A 22,299-nucleotide genomic window follows, 5' to 3' on the forward strand; every position below is an offset into this window, starting at 1 on the left:
AGAAGCTACTATTTTTGGAGATGAATGGCTTGAACGTGAGACAGGGGAAAGAGGGTACATGAAATAGCCCTCCTCCCTACTGGGAGCCAAGCGGTTCCCATAACAGTGCTAGACTGAGACTATAACATGCTTAAAGGAAGGTAACATCAGAGTCACTTTGTCAAATGTATTCTTGAAGGACTCAAGCGAGTAAGCGCTAGGACTTTAGACTATGCTAAGTTGGCTGACAGAACAGGGAGAGAAGGAAACTCCTGGTAAATTCCTAGATAGACTATGGGAGGTTCTCTGAAAGTTTACTGATGTTAATCCTAAAACTGCAGAAGGAGGAATAATCTTAAAAGATAGATTTCTCACTCAGTTGGCTCCAGATATCTGCCGTAAGCTACTAAAACAGGCATTTGGACCAAACCAGTCTTTAGAAAGAGCTGTTGCAGCTGGCTCGGACAGTATATTATGGTAGAGAATACGAGGAAGAAAATAGGAGGAAAAAAAGAACCAGGCAAAAGACTGAAGCCCCAACAATGGCTGTTAGATCCACTCTGAAACAGCCTGAGAAAAATGCCCAGAGGAACCCAGGTGAAAAGGGACAGGCTTGTTACTACTGTGGAAAGGAGGGGCATCTTAAACGGGACTGCCTTCAGGCATCTAAGCAGCCCCTCAGCTCCATGTCCGGTCTGTAAAGGACGACACCTGAGAAGAGACTGCCCTCTGAGGCATAGGCCCCAGGGGTCAGACTCTCAGGACAATCAAGACTGAAGGTGCCCAGGGGTCCCCACACAAGTCCCTGTCCTAATAATACCTGAGCAGCCCCAGGTATTAATAACTGTGGGGGACCAATCAGTTGGTTTTCTTTTGGACACTGGGGCAACTTTCTCTGTGCTCGCTGAAGCCCCTGACCCACTTCCCTCCCGACCCACTACCATAATGGGACTGTCTGGGTGAGCCAAACATTATTATTTCCGTTTTCCTTTAAGCTGAAAGTGGGACTCTGTCCTGTTTTTTTCATTGTGCCAGAGTCTCCCTCACCCTTTCTGGGTCCAGACCTCTGTTTTCATGAATATGGGACCCTCTGTTTTTAGCTGAACAAAATGTAAAAGTGTGGGCTGATGAAAAAACTGAGTCAAGCACAAAATACTGTTCTTATTGTTATCAAGCTCAATGACCCTCACTTATTTCCACATCAAAAGCAGTATCCACTAAAGCCCAAGGTTAAGGAATGGGCGAAATCTTACTGCAATGACTTCTCATGATGTAAATGGGATCTTCAACTCTAAAGTTCAGAGTGACAATGGTCCACCTTAAAGCTGCTGTAATTCAAGGGGTGTCAAAAGTTCTAGGAATAGAATATCACTTACACTGTTCCTGGAGACCCCAATCTTCAGAAAAAGTTGAAAAGGCTAATGACATTATTAAGAGGCATCTGCGTAAGCTAACTCAGGAAACACAAGACAATTGGTTTAAAGTTTTACCCATAGCTTTAATACGGGCTTGAACTGCCCCAAGAAGGGGCTGTCTCTATGACAGACTGTTTTTGCACACAGATATTGTCATATATCCTGAAGCCTTAGAATTAACTATGTGACTCAGCTTTCAGCTTTTCAATATCCTCATCAATTGAAGGCTTCCCATGGTGGGTTTCCCTACTTCAGGGAAAGGACTTTCTTCAACTCTGCGAACACCTTCACCAACAATCATATGTGATACTCTTCTTGATCTGATGATATCTAAGGTTGCTGGGAAAAATATCAATAACCTCAGATATGCAGATGACACCATCCTTATGGCAGAAAGTGAAGAGGAACTAAAAAGCCTCTTGATGAAAGTGGAAGAGGAGAGTGAAAAAGTTGGCTTAAAGCTCAACATTCAGAAAACGAAGATCATGGCATCTGGTCCCATCACTTCATGGGAAATAGATGGGGAAACAGTGGAAACAGTGTCAGACTTTATTTTTCTGGGCTCCAAAATCATTGCAGATGGTGATTGCAGCCATGAAATTAAAAGACGCTTACTCCTTGGAAGGAAAGTTATGACCAACCTAGATAGCATATTAAAAAGCAGAGATATTACTTTGCCAGCAAAGGTCTGTCTAGTCAAGGCTATGGTTTTTCCTGGGGTCATGTATGGATGCGAGAGTTGGATTGTGAAGTAAGCTGAGCGCTGAAGAATTGATGCTTTTGAACTGTGGTGTTGGAGAAGACTCTTGAGTCCCTTGGACTGCAAGGAGATCCACCCAGTCCATTCTAAAGAGATCATTCCTGGGTGTTCATTGGAAGGACTGATGATAAAGCTGAAACTCCAATACTTTGGCCACCTTATGCGAAGAGTTGACTAATTGGAAAAGACCCTGATGCTGGGAGGGATTGAGGGCGGGAGGAGAAGGGGACGACAGAGGATGAGATGGCTGGATAGCATCACCGACTCGATGCACGTGAGTTTGGGTAGGGTTCGGGAGTTGGTGATGGACAGGGAGGCCTGGCATGCTGCGATTCATGGGGTCACAAAGAGTCGGAGACGACTGAGCGACTGAAATGAACTGAATGATCCTAAGATGGACTGGTGTAACATATTGTACCTTAACTATGTACATAATGTGACTTTTAATTTTGATTATGTTTTGATTTGTTTTAATTACTCTTTTGCCTTACATCTATAACTGTAAAATGGGGGTTGTTTCTAACCATCTGAAAGCTTTTAGGTTACAAATGGTTGTTCGAGCTCCTACAAGTGCCACAACCTCCTCCAACTGTTACTTGAGGCCCCTGGATCAGAGACCCTCAATATGAGAGTAAGGAGAATATGTTGCCTCAACAATTTAGGGATGATGCCCCTCAACAGCAGAAAGTAGTTATGGAATGAAAATGGTGCCCCTTTCCCTTGGCAACATAATTCTCCTAAAAGAAAAGAGGGAAATGAGAGAGTCAATTCCTAGGTAGGTTGATAAGTCTGGGGTCCCTGAGGAGGACAAAGGGGCCTGGGGCTCTCAAGGAGGAGAAAAAGACAAATGCTTTTTTCTTTAAGCCCAGAGCTGATGATTACACAACAAAACAATTCATCTTGCTCAAGAATATGTTTTCCCTTAAACTCTATACCAATGTATGATTCTGTACCATTATGACAACAATGTATCCTGCTTGAGGACGTATTTCTCCTTCTTGAGAACCTTCTGACTAATCCTGTTATCTTAAAATGTGTATTATGGGAGAGGGTCTGGTAATATCTTTCTATTGTTAGTTCTAATCTTGTTATCTTAAAATGTATATTGTGGAAGTATGTCTACAAACTTGAGACATTCTTTTGGTTTATTGCAATAACCAACTGAAAAAGTATATAACTCCCTTCCTAAGACTAGCAAGGGGGGCACTCTCCATCCCCCGTCTATTTCAGAAGATTTCTCTGTCCCTTTTCACTGTAATAAAACTCTGCTATACAAAGTCTCTTCAGTGATCAAGCCTGGTCCCTGGTCCCGAAGCTAAATCTTCTTCAGAGATCACGAATCCGACATTGTTAAGCTATCACTTCTGTTGATGTTTCACCGACTGAAACCAATCAGCTGGGAAAGTCCAAGCCTACTTTGTGCTTAAGATCAGGATGTTGACAAACAGCACTAATGACCCAGTTCCTCAGCTGAGGCTCAGGCTGGTACCTCCTAAGCATGGGACAGAAGAAGTGAGTGGTTTATTACTACAGACTGGAGAAATGAGGCCCTGGCAGCTGCACCCAAACTGCTACAGAGGCTCCAAGCCACTGGCAATAGAAACAGCAGCAGGACTGCTAGCTAACAAGCTTGGACTGTGCAAGGCTCAGCCCTGAGAGATACAGTGGACATGCAGAATGGGGACAGAGAGTTTCAGTGCTTTGCAGGATACCTATCCAGCTCCCAATCCTATATTTACAGTCTCCACCCCGAGAATCCTGGGAATGCAAGACAGGCTGCCTCCCTGACCTCGGCTCCTCCCAATGGACAGGGCTGTCTGCTAGCCTTTGGTACAGCCCGAGGTGCCTTCTCTCTCAAAATGGTGGTGTCAACTCATTCTGGCTGAGAGAACTTCCATGACTTTCCCGAGTGATCTGCAGCTGCTTATCTCAGTAGAACTGTGGGGCGGGCAGGGCTTTGCATGGGACAACCTACAAATGATTCCCAGAGCCATGTCCAACCTCCCAAAACCAGTTCTGCAGCAGTGCCAGCCTGGGGAATCAGGACAAGGGGTTCTCTCTGTTTTCTCTCTGGAAGGAGCACATGCAGCTGCATCCCTCCCCTTGGAAGGCCTCCTGGAGACGTGCAGGGGCAAAAACACGTTGCTGCACAGACACACTCCTAGAAAAGGGTCTTTCCGCTGTCTGGCCAGACTCTTGGGAACAATATGCTTGAATGGTCGGGCTATACAGCATCTGTCCCCCTTACTGGTCACGTCACCCACCTTGCCTTCCCTCTTCTGTGCCTTCAACCAGCTGTGTTGTGAGAACATACGACAGGGTGTTCTTAGTTGGAGCCCACAACCACCAGACTATATTTGGTGTCTGAAGCCCACATTTATTTTGCCTACAGATGACCCTGTTGACCAAGATGCTGGGTTACCATTCCTTTTCCTTCTCCCTTTCTCTTTCCTTCCTCCTTTCTTTCTCTCTCTCTCACATTTACATTTGCAACCAGCTCTCAGGTGAGTTTCAGAAGGCACTGATTTGGGATCTGGTTGATGATTCCTGGCTGCATTATGAGTGTGTGCCCCGAAGACTGACTCTTGAGGCCCCAATAACAAGCACTGCTTAAAAGCTGAACACAGAGCTGTCCAAGAAAAGGATGACCCCCAAGATCAGGTCAGGGACGTTAATTAGATAAAATTTGCAACAGTCCTCTGGCCAACGAATGTGCTAGGACTTCTGCTGGCTAAGGCTTCTCTGGAGCATGACCAGAGCGGCCCCCACAGCTGCGTCTACATCCTGTCCATAGGACACTGGCAGAGGGAATGCCCTCTGCACCTCCTGCTTCAGCACTTCATTCCTGGACAGCGCACTCCCACTGCCAATCACCCGCTCCACACCCCACTCCCGGAGCTGCCGAAATGGAAGCATCGAGTGCAGGTTCTGAACGATGCCTCTGCACAGGGCCCGCGTCACGTGCCCCAGGGAGAGGTCAGAGGAGGAGATTCCGGTCACTGAGGCCAGCTGGTCCGGCAGGTGCCTCTCACCCAGCACTGTTGGAGTGATGGTCAGGCAGGTGTCTCTCTGCTGTGCAGCTGCCTGGATCATGCATGAGTACACCATGGATTCTTCAACCTGTAGGCCTGCCAGGGACAGAAAAGGTCGTGTGAGTTTAGGCACCCCCTCGCTGCAGGCTATAGAGTTCCCAGGGGGGCAGGAATGGGTTGACTTGCTGTCCCTCCTCACTGTAGGGGGCTCAGAACTCACTCAGTCTGGCTGGCTGTGCTCGGCCCCAGACTCCAGCCAGCTCTCTCACTGCTCACCCCAACCCAGCCTTCAGAGAGAGAACTTATATGCTGTGTGAGCCCTAACCATCCCGCAGCTGTGGGATGCTTGCTCCCAAGTGGGCCAAATGCATACACTGATCAGTAAGTATCATCACATCTCCTATTAGACTTATTAGCAGTGCCAGAGAAATCCCAGGACCACAGTCTAGCCTGCCCCTCAGCAAAGGTTGAGAACCACCAGTCTAGACCAGAGCTTAGAGTTCTGAATCACTCAAGGGTCTTATTAAAATACAACTCCTGGCTCAGTGTGCCTGGGATGGGGCCTCAGCTTCTGCATTTGTCATCAGCTCCCAGAGGAAGCCAGTGTAGCTGGCCTGAGGACCACGCTTTTTGAGTAGAAGGTTCTAGACCAGTGCTTACCCCTACGTGAGAGCATCAGAATCATTTGGGGAACTTTTAAAAAAATATTTTATTCACTTTTTTGGCTGTACCAGGTCTTAGTTGCAGCACGTGGGATCTTCGATCTTTGTTGTGGCATGCAAATTCTTAGTTGTGACAGCATGTGGGATCTAATTCCCTGACCAGGGATTGAACCTGGGTCCCCTGCATTGGGAGTGCAGAGTCTCAGACACTGGACCACCAAGGAAGTCCCACCTGAGGAACTTTTACAAAATCCCATGCTCAGCATCCCTCTTCCCCAAGTCAAATACTCACCATTTCTAGGGATAAAAATAGGACAGTATTTCCAGTGCTGAGAACCTCCAACCAAAAGCCACTGTAGAGTCTCATCAGTAACACATTTAACTCCCATGTGCTGCAACTAAGACCCAATGCAGGCAAATAAGTAAGGAAAAAAGAAATAAGGCAAATCTCAAATACATGGGACCCAGAGGCTTATTGACCTAGAAAGTAATTGACCGAAAAAAAAAACAGTGGGGTGAAGGAGAGCTGGCAGACTATCAGGATGCTCCACAGTCAAGGTTAGGAGTAATACTCTCAAAAGAGAGTAGGCAATGGCAGCTCAGAAGATGAGAGTAAAGAAGGCTGCCAGCTCAGATCCCTACAGAACCTGGTTCAGTCTGAGACATGAATCTAGAAGTTTATTGTACATTCAGCACCAGGACACTGCCACACAGAAAGGACAAGCAGAGAACACACCGCTGAATGGACCACCCTTACCTAGATCTGCCATCCACTGGACCAGCATGTGGACAAACGTGGCCAGCACGTTGCCCCCATTCAGTGACGCTGCCACAGCCAGGTAAGTCCTGTCGAAGTATGGGAAGTAGGCAACTGGGGCTGCGGGGTCTGGAGTCTGTGGTGGCTGGAATCCTGAAGGCATGGAAGCTACCAGCTGAAGCGAGGTGCTGATGTTGAGAACTGGGGTCCGAGGAAAGCAGAGGTTAGGCCCATTGGGCTAACTCAGAGGCCACAAGTCACAATGGGGCTGGGGAAGTGTGCCACAAATTTCTGGATACTCCTCCTTTCAGGAGGCAGAGACTAATTGAAATAAATCAACTGGACTTCCCAAGTGGCACTAGTGGTTAAAAAAAAAAAAAAAAAAAGCCTGCCCGCCAATACAGGAGACATAAGAGACAGGTTCCATCCCTGGGTCGGGAAGATCCCCTGGAGAAAGAAATAGAACCACCCACTCCAGTACCCTTGCCTGGAGAATCCCATGGACAGAGGACCCTGGAGGGTACAGTCCATGGGGTCGCAAAGAGTCAGATATGACTTAGCAGCTAAACAACAACAAAGGATAGTACTGGTCAGTTTTTAAACTAAAGTTTGAATTGTAATAGTTCTAACTGATGGAGGAAAAAAGATGTGATGACAAAGAAAACCCACGTAAGATGAATGAATTCTCTGTTCCCCTTGATAACAAGGCAGGGCTCTCAAAGTGGGCCCACTCAACCTGGTTGCCCTGAGGATCACATGAAACACACAGTCTGCCACCACCTCGCTGGGGCAGGCAGGCCCAAAGCCCAAGGTCTACTCCACCCCAGGAGGGGCGAATGACAGCCCCCAGACCATATCCAGCCTGGCCATCCGTTTTTATATGGCCTAGGAGCTAGGAGTGGCTTTTGTATACATATCATTTTTAATGATAAGTTTATTGGGATGTATTATAATTCAAATAAATTCAGCATAAAATGCACCCTTTTCAAGTGTACAGTTCTGTGCTTTCTAGTATATTCACTATATGCGCTGTATATGGTATATACACAGGTAAACATCACTGTGATCTAATTTTAGGACGTTTTTACCCCTCTGGAAAGAAATCCCTTACGGGTTAGCAATCAAGCCCCACTCCCAGCCCCTGACAACCATGACTCTTCTTTCTGTCTCTCTGAATCTGCCCATTCAACTCTGGACGTTTCCCAGGAATGGAATCACACACTACGTGGCCCTTCACTTTCCTTCCCATGCTGTAGCATGTTATCTCTGGGGATACACATTTTAAAAATCCACTGATCAGTTGATGAACATTTGGGTTGTTTCTCTCTTTTGGCTATTATGAATAAGGCTGCAGGGAAAAAATTGTGTACAGGTTTTTGTGTGGATACGTGTTTTCAAATCCCTTGGGTATACACCAAGGAGAGGAATTGCTGGGTCGTAGTAATTTCATGCTTAACTTTCAGAGAACTGTCAGATTGTTTTCCAAAGGGACTGCACCATTTTACAATCCCAGAGGGATAGTCTTACCTTTTTAAATGGTTGAAAAGAAATGAAAAGGAGAAGACTATTTCATGAGACATGAAAATTTTATGAAATTCACATTTCAGCCTCTATAAATAAAGTTTTATTGGAACACAGCTACACCCACTCACTTATGCATTAGCTAAGGCTGCTTTTCTGCCCCAACAGCAGGTAAGTAGTTGTGGCAGAAACTAAATGGCCCACAATGCTTGAAATATTTACTACCTGGCCCTTTACAGGAAAACTTTGCCAAACCCTGCCCTGGAGGGCAGCCTCCACCTCACTGTGACTCTCTCACACAAAATACAGGAAAATCTGCATTTCTAATCAAATCCAAGAGAACTTTCATTGACACACACACAGTAACAAAAACCCTAATCTACTCATCTGTTTCCTTGGTCAGGGAGACACACAGAAACCAGCTAACTAGAGAGAGTCATTTTCCTTAGCTGACCCTAGAAAAGAAAGGCACTGGCTGTGCTCAGGGCAGAGCTCGTCCTGCTAGAGGATAAGCTCCCTGGGTAGGGGCTTCACCTGTAGGGATGATGGTGGGGTTTTTTGTTTTGTTGTTTGTGTTTTGTTTTTTATTGGACTGTATTGTGGCATGTGGGCTCTTAGTTGCAACATGCAAGATCTAGTTCCCTGATCAGAGATCAAACCTGGGCCCTCTGTATTGGAAGCACTGAGTCTTAACCACTGGACCACCAGGGAAGTCCCGAAGGTATTTTTCATGTTTGCAGGACAACGGTCAAGAGGACATCGAGATGGCTGGCTATGTGTGCCCCTTAAACCCTCACACAGAGCTGAGGCTTATGAGGCCCCGGTAGAGACTAGAGGAGAGAACCAAAGAAAGACTTACCTGCATCGGTCTTTTGGGCCATGCAGGAATAGACAGAGGCCTGCAAATCACCCAAGGCCACGCCCACCTGCGTCCCCCTTGGGATCTCAAACCAGGCCTGTGAAGTTCTTCCTGCCACACTGCCAGGCTCCGCTACATCTGGGAGCAGCTGGACGGGAAAGCCGGCGGCCCTCAGTCTGCAAATCAAAAGTGGACAGCCTATCTAGCTGGTACTGGATCTTCTGTCTCCTGTTGCTTCCAGGAAACCGAGCAAAGGAAAGTGCTCTGGGACACGCGTTCAAGAAGAGAGGGCAGAATCCAGTGTTTGTACAGAGGGCCCTTTTGCCTTTTTTTAAAACCATGAGATGTCTTGAGTTTTTTAGAGTGAACACTGGCTTTCAAGAGCTTGGGATGGGCCTTCCAAGGAAGACCATAACCAGTTTAAGCAGAGGTGATCGGAAAGGATTGGCTAAGAAGCAGATCGGCATCTGGCCTCCTGTGTTTGAGGGGAGCACAAACACTCTGCAAAGGGGGGCAGTCAGAGTTTTAGAGCCAAGTCACAGTTGGTTAGCACAGGCCAAACCAAAGTCAAACCCATCAGTCTCCTGAGTACCAAATGTAGTCACCACTCAGGGTTAGTGAACATGGGGCTGTCAAGTTCATAAAACATGCTAGAAAGTCCTTTACCTGAACTACCAGGTGCTTTTTGTTTTATTACAGAGCTCAGAATTTGGGACCTGGAGGAAGTGAATTTATGGGCCTCTGGACCTGAAAAGGCAAATGATTGTTTCAAAAGAACTTAAAAGGTATCCCTCAAGTCTACTCCTTCCATTTATTAACCCTACTTTTAAATATATTATGATAAAAATTTATTTTAAAAAAGAAAATGCATTTAAAATATTATCAAAAACAGTCAAATACCTACAATAAATTTAATAAAAGATGTACAACTCTATGCATACAAGCCATTATTAAAAGAAATTAAAGGTTAAAAAATAAATGAAATAAATGAAATGCTTTTAAAAGTTTGTGTCATTTTATATATATATATATATATATATATAAAATGGTGGTGGGGAGGGATAGTTAAGGAGACATGTGCACACTGCTATATTTAAAATGGATAACTGGAGGACACACAATTTTCACAGTCAGGAGCCTGCCGTGTACCCCTTTGCTTGACAAAAGCAATAAAGCTATTCTTTTCTAATTCAAAAAATAAATAAAATGGAAAAGCAACAAGGACCTACTGCACAGCACAGAGAACTCTGCTCAATGTTACATAACAACCTAAATGGGAAAATAATTTGAAAAAAAAATAGGTACGTGTTTTTGTATAACTGAATCACTTTGTCGCACACCTGAAGCTAACACAACATTGTTAATCAACTATTCTCCAATATAAAACAGAAAGTAAAAAAAACTAAGATAAAATGTATTTAAAAATGAAAGTTGTGGTTTAGCATCTATGGGCTGGGTCTGGGATTCAGAAAGAACTGGGGAGTGCACCCCAGGCCCAGGCAACAGTGGAGGAGCAGGACAGCATGGCATGGTGGGCAGCGCCCTTCCCCAGGGACTTCACTTATGGTCAGGCCCACCCACGCCCAGGGGCTGGAACAGGCTGGGGGCTGTTCGAACCTGATTCTTGGTCTCAGGGAATCCTCCACTATTCCCAGATAGGAAAACCCCACTGAAGCTCCCACTTCAGAGATTCTACCTTTCAGCCTCAAGCCAGCCTGCAAGATTATACTCACATCTCCAAGTTCCAGCTTTGGCTCCTGGTGTTGAAATAGCCCCAGCTAGCAGCATTCTGGTCGGACATCAGGGGTCTTGCCAAGCCGCACAGCATGGCAACCACATAGTCATGGATGGTGCCAGCTGTATCGTAGGACTTGAGGAACTCCGGGCTGTTTGTCATACCCAAAACAATTCAGCGTGGTTTAATATTGACTGAAAAGCATGAGCCACAGCTAACTGAGGGCAGTGTGGACTAGACATGGCATAACTGGGCAGCGACCAGAATCCCACAGGCTACAGTCCCCCACAGCCGAACTTCCCAAGGTGAGGACCTCCAAAAGCCTCCAAGCCAAGCTGGTCAGAGTCAGCCTTAGGGGAGGGTATTCATAGGAGGACACATCATGCCTGGGAAAGCAGGACATCAACCGTTCTTAGCAGTCCTGACCCCACTATGAACCCATCATGTGACCCTTGGCAACTCCCTTACCCTCACTGGCCCCGTTCTTTCCCCCTCTGGGTTAGAATCGGATAATCAACAAGCTCCCTCTGCAAAATGAAGAAGCAGTGGGAGACCAAGTCTAGGTCTTGAGACTGTACCCTGCGCGGGGCCACGCTCACTAAGGGACAGTCCAGTGTGGAGTGATGCTGACCGGCTAGAGGTACCGCTCCCTAGCCACTCTCCTGCATCAAAATCATAGTGCTTGGGCCCAGCTGTGTCTGACTCTGCGACCCATGGACTGTTCATGGGATTTCCAGGCAAGCTGGACTGGGTTTCTATGTCCTTCTCCAGGGGATCTTTCCTGACCCAGGGATCAAACCCACATCTCCTGTGCCCCCTGCATTGCAGGTGGATTCTTTACCCACTGAGCCATCATCAGCTAGCCACTCTCATTCCCCTGAAAATCCATCATCCAATTCAAAGAACAGTCGTCCGTACCTATTTTTCAAAAGCCAGAAGATGGTTGCACAGCCAAACCCTGTGGCCACGCTGAGATGGGACTCCGGCTGGGGCAGAGAAGCCAGGAACTCACTGCTACACCGGCCATCCTGCCACGTGACCAGGTGGCTCACAGCTCTAGGCTCGAACACAGGGGCGGCCCCTCCCTCTGTCCATGCACAGCCTGGAAGGAAGATGACCAAAAAAGGAGAATAGGGCAACTGATGGGCAGCAGCATGTCCTTGAGACTACCCTGCTAGTGAGGTTACAGGATGGACTTTATCACCCGTGACAATGCTTTATTCACACACAGGGGTCCTAGCCAGGACCCAGAAGAGCAGGGAGTAGATGGACCTAGAGATGGTTACAGTGAGTGAAGTAAGTCAGACACAGGACAAATATCATATGACAGCGCTTATATGTGGAATCTAAAAAAAAAAAAAATGGTACCCATGAACTTATTTACAAAACAGAAATAGAGTCTCAGATGGAGAAAACAAATCTAGTTACAGAGGAGGAGGGGAAGGGATAAATTGGGAGGTCAGGATGGACAAATACAAACTACTTTATATAAAACCGATAACTGGGGACTTCCCTGGTGGTCCAGTGTCTAAGACTCTATGCTCCCAAAGCAGGGGGCCTGGGTTCCATCCCTGGTCAGGGAACTACATCCCACATGCGGAATTAAAGATTCTTCATGCCATGACGAAGATCAAAGGTCCTGCGTGTCACAACAAAGACCTGGGACAGCCAAACAAACAAACAAGATTTTTATTTTTAAAAAATAGATAACTAATAAGGACCTACTGTATAGCACAGAGAACTCTACTCAAAATGCTCTAATCATCTATATGGGAAAAGAATCCAAAAAAGAGTGGGTATAGGTATATGTACCACTGATTTACTTTGCTGTATACGTGAAACTAACACAGCATTGTAAATCAACTATACTCCAATAAAAGTTACTTTTAAAAAAAGAAAAAGAGCAGGGAGGTGGTCACAAATGTATGCACCTGGACCTTTTGAAGTTTCACCTGCAAAATAGGTGTAAGCAGGCGATGGGATGGCCCCCCCTTAGGGTAATCCACCCTCAAAGCCACATTTCTGCCTAAAGCTGGCAGTCTAACCCCTGCACTAAAGCTGGACATCTGCAGCTTTTTTTTTCCAACCCTTTAATCTGCTTCCAAAACTCTTTTGACCCTTTTTAAAAAACTTCTGGAACTATCATTTTTATTTTGTCTGTATTATAAAACAGAGTTCTTACATGTACCAGGGATTGTTCAAAGCACTTTCAAAATATTAATTTATTTCATCTACATATTAGCCTTACAACATATGTGTGATAAGACCTCTAGAACACGGGCTCAACAGTTGTGGCTCACTGACTTAGTTGCTTGGAGGCATGTGAGATCTTCCTAGATAAGGGATCAAACTGGTGTCCAGGGAAACCCCCAGGAACAGCATTTTAAAAAACCAATTTTCCACCCCCTTTGCCAACTCTTGATATTCTCAAACTGATTTCTGACAATCCAGTGAGTGGAAAAATGATTTCTCACTGTTATTTTCATCTGCATTTCCCTAGTTCATAGTGACATCGAGCATCTTTTCAAGTGCTTATTAGCTATTTGTACTTTCTCTTCTGGCATCTGCCTATTGGTTTCCTTTGCCCATTAGTCCACAGGGCCGTTAGTCCTTTCTTTGTTACTCATTCTTCATAGGCCCCCAGCTTCATCCTTTGTCTACTATACACTAGTGAAAATTTTCTCCCTGCCCGCTGCTGGGCTTTTAGCTTGGTTTTATGATCCCTACTTGTCTCCTGCCATTACTGAGCCTGAAAATGGAATGTGGAAACTGGCATAACCACAGGCCTCTCAAAAGACACCATTCACTCCCTCTCCTCTCCTCCAATGGGCTCGCCTGTGCCCTCATGGAGGCACTTAGCTCTCTGCTCAGGTTACTGGTGCCTGTCTGTGCTGACCGCCTTGAGTGAGCCCTGGCAGAGGAGGGCTGAATCTCCATTCCTATGTCTCCCATGGGGCCCAGCAAGGAGCCTCAAGTATTGCAGATTCTGAAATCAAACCAAATTATGGCCACTGTTAAAAGCAGAACGACTTGATCTCAAATAGGATTTCACTCGCTCCACTAAGCAGGTTATCATCATGGTCAAATGGTGACTCTCCTCCTTCCCATAAACAGAAACCAAACCAAGTAGGTGGGCAGGCGGGCTCCATGAAATATTAAGAAGCTCTCTCCACCCATATGGATGATGGTTTGTGTGGTTGTTACAGAGTCCAGGAGATGGGCAGAAGGGAAGGCGTGTGACCAGACCACAATCATTAGATCTCTGCTGTCCACTCTGGGAAGGGTTTTAGTATTAAAAGGACATTTATTCTCATTAACGCAAAATTAAGGAGTTTAAAAAACTTTTACAACCTAGACTCTCCCCGAGAGGTCAGCACTAACACCATGACCAGCCTTTGGCTCTTGCTACCGATTGGAGCCAAGCAGCTCCCGTGGTCCCTGCTGGCCTGACGGTGGGCAGACAATGGGAGAGGAGGAGGGGGAGAGCCTGGGCTGGCTTCTGCACTTACCCAGGCCCATCCTGAAGACTGATCAAAGGCGGCATCACCAGACCTCCGTCAAGCTGCTCAAAAGCAGGTCGCCACTCACTTGGCCCACTGATTCTCCAGGCAAAGGAGGGGTGAATCCCATGTTCAGATCTCCTTAACTACAATCCCTCCCCCAGTAGCCATCATTCTCTGCTTAAAACACTTGCAGTAAAATGTTGATATTTTTGAAGCTGGGTGATGGGTGTGTGTTGATTCATAACAACACTGTTCTCCCTACTTTTATGTCTATGTAGAAATTTTATATATATATATATACAAAATAATTTTATTTATTTATTTATGGCTGTGCTGGGTCTTCATCAGGGCTTCCCTGATAGCTCAGTTGGTAAAGAATCTGCCTGCAATGCAGGATACCCTGGTTCAGTTTCTGGGTTGGGGAGATTTCCTGGAGAAGGGAAAAGCTACCCACTACTTCACGGGCTTTTCTCTAGGTGCGGAGGGCGGGGGTTACTCTTCAGTGCAGTGTGTGAGCTTCTCATTGTGGTGGCTTCTCTTGTTGCAGAAGCACAGGCTCTAGGGGAGTGGACTCAGAAGTTGTGGCCTACGGGCTCTAGAGCACAGGCTCAGTAGTTGGGGTGCACAGGTTTAATTGTTTGGCAGCATGTGGGATCTTCCCAGACCAGGGATCAAAACCATGTCTTCTGCATTGGCAGGTGGATTCTTTTTTTTTTTTTTGGCAGGTGGATTCTTTACCACTGAGCCATCAAGGGAGCCCTGAACATTTTAGAATTTTTAAAAATTTTTCTTCATGCTTGCCATAACAGAAGCTCACAACTTCCTACAGCAGCCTGATCCTTCCTTCCTTGGACATTCTGTTGGGCTGTTCCTCCCTCCGTTGAGCTAGTGTATCCTTGTGTGGCTCTGGTCCTCCCAGAGACCTTTCAAAGTTCAGGTGTCTGAAGTCAGACAGACTTGGGTTTGAAAGCTGGAGTCACCACTTGCTGTCCTATGACCCTGAGCATATTATTTTGTAATCTCTCTGAACCTCCACTTCTCATCTGCTCAAGAGGGACAATAATGTCACCTACATCATAAAGGTGTTGGGAAAATTCGATGAGATCACACAGGTAATGCCCTTAGCTCTGCACCTGGCATGCCAAGTGCTCATTGCTGTTTTGCTGGCTTAATTCCCCTCCTGGAGGCCAAAAAAAACAAGCCACCCACATCTACACCGTGGCAGACCTTCTGAAATAAATACCCAACTAAATAATGCTTAGCAACGGTGCCCATGAAAAGGACGTGGAACTGAAAATTCACGAATATCTGTGATGATGTTAAACAACAAAAACTGTGCTCAAATGCAGAAAAGTTTCCTCTGTGTCTTGATATTTCCTGCAGCTACACTAATCTCTTGGTGTTGGCACTGATGCTCCAAGATACTGGTACAAAGAAAGAGAAGGCTATGAAAAAATCCACTCGACTGAACCCAACAGAGAATCAGAGAGGACTCACTCTTCACCCTCTCCCTGTTCATGTATAATGTGTGAGTGGACAGTTCAGTTTATTACATCTTTGAACGGGACAGATGCTCACAAAACGCAAGAGGACAGCCTGACCCTTCACAGAGAGTCTTTGGCGGCACGTTTCTGGTTCCCGGTGAGGCAGAAGATAGATGAGCCCCAGGCTAAGCAGCTGGAGTTTGTCCCCTGTGGACAGACACTCCAAGATGAAGATAATAGCAGGAGCTAAGGGGAGCTGCACCCTGCTCAGATATAAGATTAATAAGAGACCGAGACTTCCCTGACAATCCAGTGGTTCAGACTTCGTGCTTCCAATGCAGGGGGCACAGGTTTGACCCATGGGAACTAAGGTCTGGGAACTAAGATGCCACAATCCCACATGCCTTGTAGCCAAAAAAAGAAAGAGCGAGACCACATATTTCTCGTTCTTGAGGTCAAGGAGACCTTCCCAACTACACATGAGTAAAAAGGCTCCTCAGGGGTCAAAAAGGGAGGGAGTGCCACCCCATAGTAGGTGATGTCAACATTCCCATAGGCCTCTTTCCCAGAATCCATCTTGGCTAAGAGATGCGCACACACACAGGGGAGGACCCTGAGATAAACTAAACATGGCAAAGCAAGATGATTGGCGGAAACCAGAAGAAACGCCCCATATAAGTGGTTCAAACTACCACGAGGGCACAACTCTCCCCGAGCCCACCCGTGCGTCTATCCACACACACCCTTTTTCCTCCTAACAAACAATTTACTTGTTTCACTGCGTTTTGTATCTTTGTGGAAATTCCTTTCTACAAAGCTGACAGGCCAGCACCTCGTCACTGGCTATGGGTCTGGGGGCTAGGATTCAGCTCTCTCACTGCCTCACTCTGACTTCAGTCTCTGGCCAGGGAACCAAATTCCTGCTTTAAGCCGCACCACAGGCTGAGGCCATCGAAGATCGCAGGGTGACTGCTTTTGCTTTGTTTTGTTTCAATGTGGACCATTATTGAAGCCTTCATAGGGCTTACCTGGTGGCTCAGTGATAAAGAATCTGCCTGCAGTGCAGAAGACCTGGGTATGATCCCTGGGTTAGGAAGATCCCCTGGAGGAGAAAATGGCTACCCACTCCAGTATACTTGCCTGGAGAATTCCGTGGTCAGAGGAGCCTGGGAGGCTACAGTTCATGGGGTTGCAAAAGAGTTGGACATGACTGAGCAACTAAAGAACAACAACCACACTGAACTTGTTACAATATTGCTTCTGTTTAACACTGGGTTTTTTTGTCCTGGAGGGATGTAGGATCTTAGTCACAGAACAGGGATAGAACCCACGCCCACAGGGTGACTGTTAACAGAATGTGATTGCCCCCAAGCCCAGCATACCTTGGCCTGTTTTCCAAAACATGACTCCATGCATCTGCCCCGACACGCCGATGCCACAGACCTTCCGGAGCTGCTGCCGGGGAAGGGCAGCGAGACACTCGTGGAGGGCCTGGATGATTCTCTTCACGTCCTGTTCTTGCCCCTGGAAACAGAATAGGACATGCTGGCCAGAGGCACGCACACTGGGAGGACCAGAAGACAGAGGTGGCAGGGACTTCCTGCGTGGGGGCTGCCTAGCTAACTCCCCCGAGGTCACTCCCAGGACCTGCGGACTGGGCCTCAAGGGTGAGATGTGGGCCTGAGGGGTCTCCACCACCTCCTCCTGGAGTAGGAATGTGGTGGGCAAGGTTCCACTCCTCCCTTTAGCAATGAGGGAGGGCTTGACATGGGTTTGATCCCTGGGTCGGGAAGATCCCCTGGAGAAGGAAATGGCAACCCACTCCAGCATTCTTGCCTGGGAAATCCCATGGAAGCAGGAACCTGGTGGGCTACAATCCATGAGGTCGCCAAGAGTCAGACATGACTGAGCAACTTCAGTTACTGATGAGGAGCCACTGCAGCTCAAGTTCAACCAATGGCCGGACTCTGGCCCTTGCTGTGGAACAGTCTGAGCTGAGAAAAGCGCTGCCCTGCCCTACAGGTGCTTACAGTCCAGCTGTGCTGTGTGCTGTGCTTAGTCACTCAGTCATGTCTGATTCTCTGCAACCTCATGGACTGTAGCCCACCAGGCTCCTCTGTCCATGGGGATTCTCCATGAAGGAATACTGGAGTGGATTGCATGCCCTCCTCCAGGGAATCTTCCCAACCCAGGGGTCATACCCAGGTCTCCTGCACCACAGGAGGATTCTTTACTAACTGAGCCACCAGAGAAACCTAAGAATACTGGAGTGGGTAGCCTATCCCTTCTTCAGGGGGTCTCCTGGACCCAGGAATCGAACTGGGATCTCCTGCATTACAGGTGGATTCTTTACCAGCTGAGCTACCAGGGAAGCCCTATAGTCCAGCAGGACAGGAAAACACGAGAAAGATGTGCTGCAAGGAGAAATAAGGCAAGGTACATGGAACACTGGGGTAGAAAAAGGATGGAACACAGCAGGAAAGAGGTAGACAAGAGAGCTTTCCTGGGGACTTCCCTGGTGGTCCAGTGGCTAAGACTCTGAGCTCCCAGTGCCAGGGGGCTCAGGTTCGAGATCTAGTCAGGGAACTCTATCGAATTTGCCACAGCTAAGACTTTGTATGCTGCAACTGAAGATCCCTCGTGCCACAACCAAGACCTGGTGCAGACAAATAAATAAATAAAAATTTTAAAAATAAAAAACCTTGTAACTTATTTTTAAAAAGAAAGATAAGAAAGGCTTCCTGGACTAAAGCACCTGACAAGAGGTGCTAGTAGTTGCTTCCGATCACATTCAGGCAGGTGTTTCCTGAACATGCTGAGGGGCCAGAATTTGCTCCAGGGGCAGTGCAGGCCTCCCCTCCCTGGAGCTAATGCTTCATCTGTCAGCTGGCCTTGGGCTGTGGCAGTTCTTGGCTCCGAACAGATATGACAAAAGGATTAGAAAGAAGGAAGGTGAGGAGGGGTAGGATGGGGGAAAGAGTGAGCAGACAGCACAGAGCATTTTCTTGAGGAGGCAGCCCCACATCCTAACAAGGCTCTTTTTTTGGACAGAACCACTCGGCATGGTGTGGCCAATTAACTAGTCAATCCTAAAGGAAATCAACCCTGAAAGTATTCATTGCAAGGACTGATGCTGAAGCTGAAACTCCAGTACTTTAGTCACCTGATTCGAAGTACTGACTCCTTAGAAAAGACCCTGATGCTGGGAAAGATCGAAGGCAGGAAAAGAAGGGGATGACAGAGGATGAAATGGCTGGATGGCATCACCGACTCAGTGAACATGAGTTTGAGCAAGTTCTGGGAGTTGGTGATGGACAGGGAAGCCTGGTGTGCTGCAGTCCATAGAGTCACAAAGAGTCGGACACGACTGAGCAACTGAACTGAACTCAGGATAGGGGATATTATTTCTCAGACTGGAAATTAAACCCGTGCCTCCTGCAATGGAAGTCTGGAATCTTAACCACTGGACTGCCAGGGAAGTCTCCTAACAAGACTCTTTATGCAGAAGAGACTACAGGAGAACTGACTGGGCAGTAAAAGACAGGGCAGAGAGGAGCTGCATAGATGCGCATGATCCCCCAGGAGGGAAAAACTAAGACAGCAGGCAAAGGAAAAAGGAAGCAGGGAAGAGACATTTGTTTACACCTGCCCTGTCCAACACAGCAGTGATTAGCCACACGAGGCAGGTCCACATTGAAAACTACACACCAGATTTCAGATTTAGTAGGAAAAAAATAAAGAACAATCTCTCATTAATAATTTCATATGATTACATATTGAAACGATACATTTGGATACATTGGGTTAAATAAAATAGCCGATGAAAATTAATTTCAGGGTTCCTTTTTACTGTTTTTTAGCGTGGCTGCCAGAAAACTGAAAACTACACAAGGCTCACAGTTCCATTGGGCAGTGCGGGTTTACAGAGTTCCCATGTGGCCGGCAGATGGTGCGTGAGCCCAGAACAGAGAAGCTGTTCTCTATATGGGCCCAAAGTGGGTGGGCTGTGTGGATGGGGACAGCGGAAGAGGGGAACAGTCTGGATGGAGTGAAGACAAGGAGGCAGTCAGTGTACAGCGAGTTTTAGTGGTGAGTGTGACGGGGGAGTAGTTCTTGGACAGACAATGGGTACACCCACAGTGTAACAAGACAGGTGCTGCCCCCATTCCTTAGTTCAGAATATCAAGTGGTCTATATCCAGATCAAATCCTAGAACTTCAGATTGGAAAATAAAGAGCTTAAGAACTCATTCAACCCTCCTCCTCCCCACTCCTTTTACAGAGGGGGGAAATGGAGGCCCAGAAAGGACAAATTAATAGCACAGGAAGGGTTGCAGAGGGAATTTCCTGGCAATTCAGTGGTTAGGACTCGGCACTTTTACTGCTGTGGGCCTGGGTTTGATCCCTGGTCTGGGAACTAAGATCCCACAAGCCGTGTAGCACAGCCAAAGAAAAGGGGGTAGACAGTTTCCCTCAAAAATCCTGTTATTTTAAAGTTGCAAAGAGCTAAACATCTGACCTTCCACATAGTTGCCAAATTTGGCCATGGAGTACACAATGCTTCTAGAGTGAGAAATGTGGACAGGAGGATGGAACAGAACCATCACAGGTTTCTATAGATCAGTAGTATTTATTCCAGGGGTGATTTTTGTCCCCTAGGGGGCATTTGGCAATATGGAGATATTTGGGGGTGTTGCAACTGGGGAGGAGGGTTCTACCAGCATGCAATGGGTTAGAGGCCAGGGATGCTATTAAATAACCTACAACATACAGGACAGCCCCTCACAACAAAGAATCATCCTGCCATCGAATATCAACAGTGCCAAGGTTGAGAAATCCTGCTCCAGGTGAAATTACAGTAGTGCTGTTTGTCCCAGGGCACAACACACATGCGGAGGATGCAAGGGAGGGGGCTATTATGAACATCTCCTAAACCCCTCCTTAGGCAGGTGTGGAGCACTGGGTGTGCCTGTAAACAGAGAACAGCATGCTAAACACTGGAGGAAGTGGGGAATATGGCCCTATGTCTAGAGCCAAGAAGTGGCACTCTCTCAAGAGAAAAAGGGCACTGCCTAAAACCCACTTCCTGGAATCTTGGCTCTGCTGCTCACCCCAACAGGGTCCAAGCTGACGTTGTCTCCATGTCAAGGTGCATGAAGTGAGATAACGATTCTAAAATGCCCTGATGCTCCAACCAAATTAATTTTGAAAGACTCTGTGAAAATATGCTCCTGAAATCTTTATCCTCTGAAGTGCTTCTGAGCAAGATGGACTCTGGGGACTTCCCTGGAAGCCCTGTGGTTAGAACTGTATGCTTTCACTGAGGAGGGCCTGGGTTTCATCCCTGGTTGAGGAACTAAGATCCAACATGATGGAAAGTGCAGCCAAAAAAAAAAAAAAAAGATGGAGTGTGAACCCTAAAGAACTGAGCCCAGTTATGTAGCAAGAGCTTGTGAAAAACAAAGTTCTTGGGAACGGGGTTTGGCTCAGAAAATCGAAGTTTGTGGCCAGCAGCGGCCATAGAGGTTATCTATTTCAATTACAAAAACAAGCCGAGATCCAGAAAGTCATGAGGTTACAAAGAAAGTTCCTTGATATTAATTTCTATTATCAATGAATTGAATATTGAGATACCCTTTTCAGGGAATTAATGGACTCCATCTCTGAGGACTAATATCCTTTCTGAACCCACCTCTTACAACTGAGCCCACTGTGGTGAAATTCTCAATTTCTATCTCGTAGTTTTCACAAGACACTAGTTTTTGTGTAGAAATATCAATCTGAACTTCTCAATGGACCTGTCCTAATTTCTTTCCTCTAAGCTCTCTCAGCCTTTGGGGTCAAGGGACTTTTGCTAGCCAAATGTTTGAGTTCCTCCACCCACAATCTATACCTGTGGGATGAGAGAGGGGCAGGTTACACCTGGTTTTGCATCTGATTTCTCAAGGAAAACCCAGACACTGCCCTAGGAAACAAACCGAATCCTGAATTTGAGGACATGGGACAGATGTGAGGAGCAGAGAGCCACAAGAATGAGAAGGTGGCCTGCGATCACTCCATATGCAGGAGAGCAATTTTCCCGCAGGTCAGGGTACAGAAGGTGAAGGGCAGAGAGCACGGGGATCTAGCGCCGAGGGCAAGGCTTCCAAAGAAGGCTCGAGAGTGGCTAGATCGGTGCCAGCAGGTGGGAAAGCTCCTGGGAGGAGAGCTATCGAATCGAGGGAGTTGCATCAGGCAAGCAGAGATCAGGCAGGCTGGAGCAGTCAGGGAGACTTCATTGAGGAGGGAGAGGGTGTCCGGAGGCTCCCGGAGGCGGTGCGGCTCCAGGGAGCTGCCTCACCTGGGGCCCCGCCGCCGCGCTCTGGGCCGCCGTCTCGGCCTGCGCTGCCCGAGCACAGCTCGCCAGTACCACGAACCCGGAAGGGTCGCCGGGCGCGGCCTCCACCAGGGCCGCCTTCACAGACGTGGTGCCCAGGTCGATGCCGAGAGTGACAGATCGTGCAGCCATGACAGCGTCTTCGCCAGCACCCGTCAACCTGGACCTAGGCGCCGAGGCGGGCCCTCGCCTGCCAATCTTTCCAGCCACGCCCAAC

At 47.2% G+C, this 22,299-nt stretch overlaps 1 protein-coding gene across 1 annotated transcript; it reads right to left on the reverse strand.

The window, feature by feature from the left end:
* Positions 1 to 1,456: 1,456 nt before the first annotated feature.
* Positions 1,457 to 22,266, reverse strand: SHPK (sedoheptulokinase). Its single transcript, XM_027519563.1, has 7 exons — positions 22,047 to 22,266; positions 17,090 to 17,231; positions 11,639 to 11,822; positions 10,719 to 10,871; positions 8,986 to 9,161; positions 6,606 to 6,806; positions 1,457 to 5,282 (listed from the first exon to the last, which is right to left on the reverse strand). Exons 1-7 carry the CDS (start codon positions 22,212 to 22,214, stop codon positions 4,870 to 4,872), a joined length of 1,437 nt encoding a protein of 478 aa, XP_027375364.1. The 5' UTR covers positions 22,215 to 22,266; the 3' UTR covers positions 1,457 to 4,869.
* Positions 22,267 to 22,299: the final 33 nt, after the last annotated feature.

The sequence above is a fragment of the Bos indicus x Bos taurus genome, chromosome 19 (genome assembly GCF_003369695.1).
Source record: "Bos indicus x Bos taurus breed Angus x Brahman F1 hybrid chromosome 19, Bos_hybrid_MaternalHap_v2.0, whole genome shotgun sequence".
Taxonomy (NCBI): domain Eukaryota; kingdom Metazoa; phylum Chordata; class Mammalia; order Artiodactyla; family Bovidae; genus Bos; species Bos indicus x Bos taurus.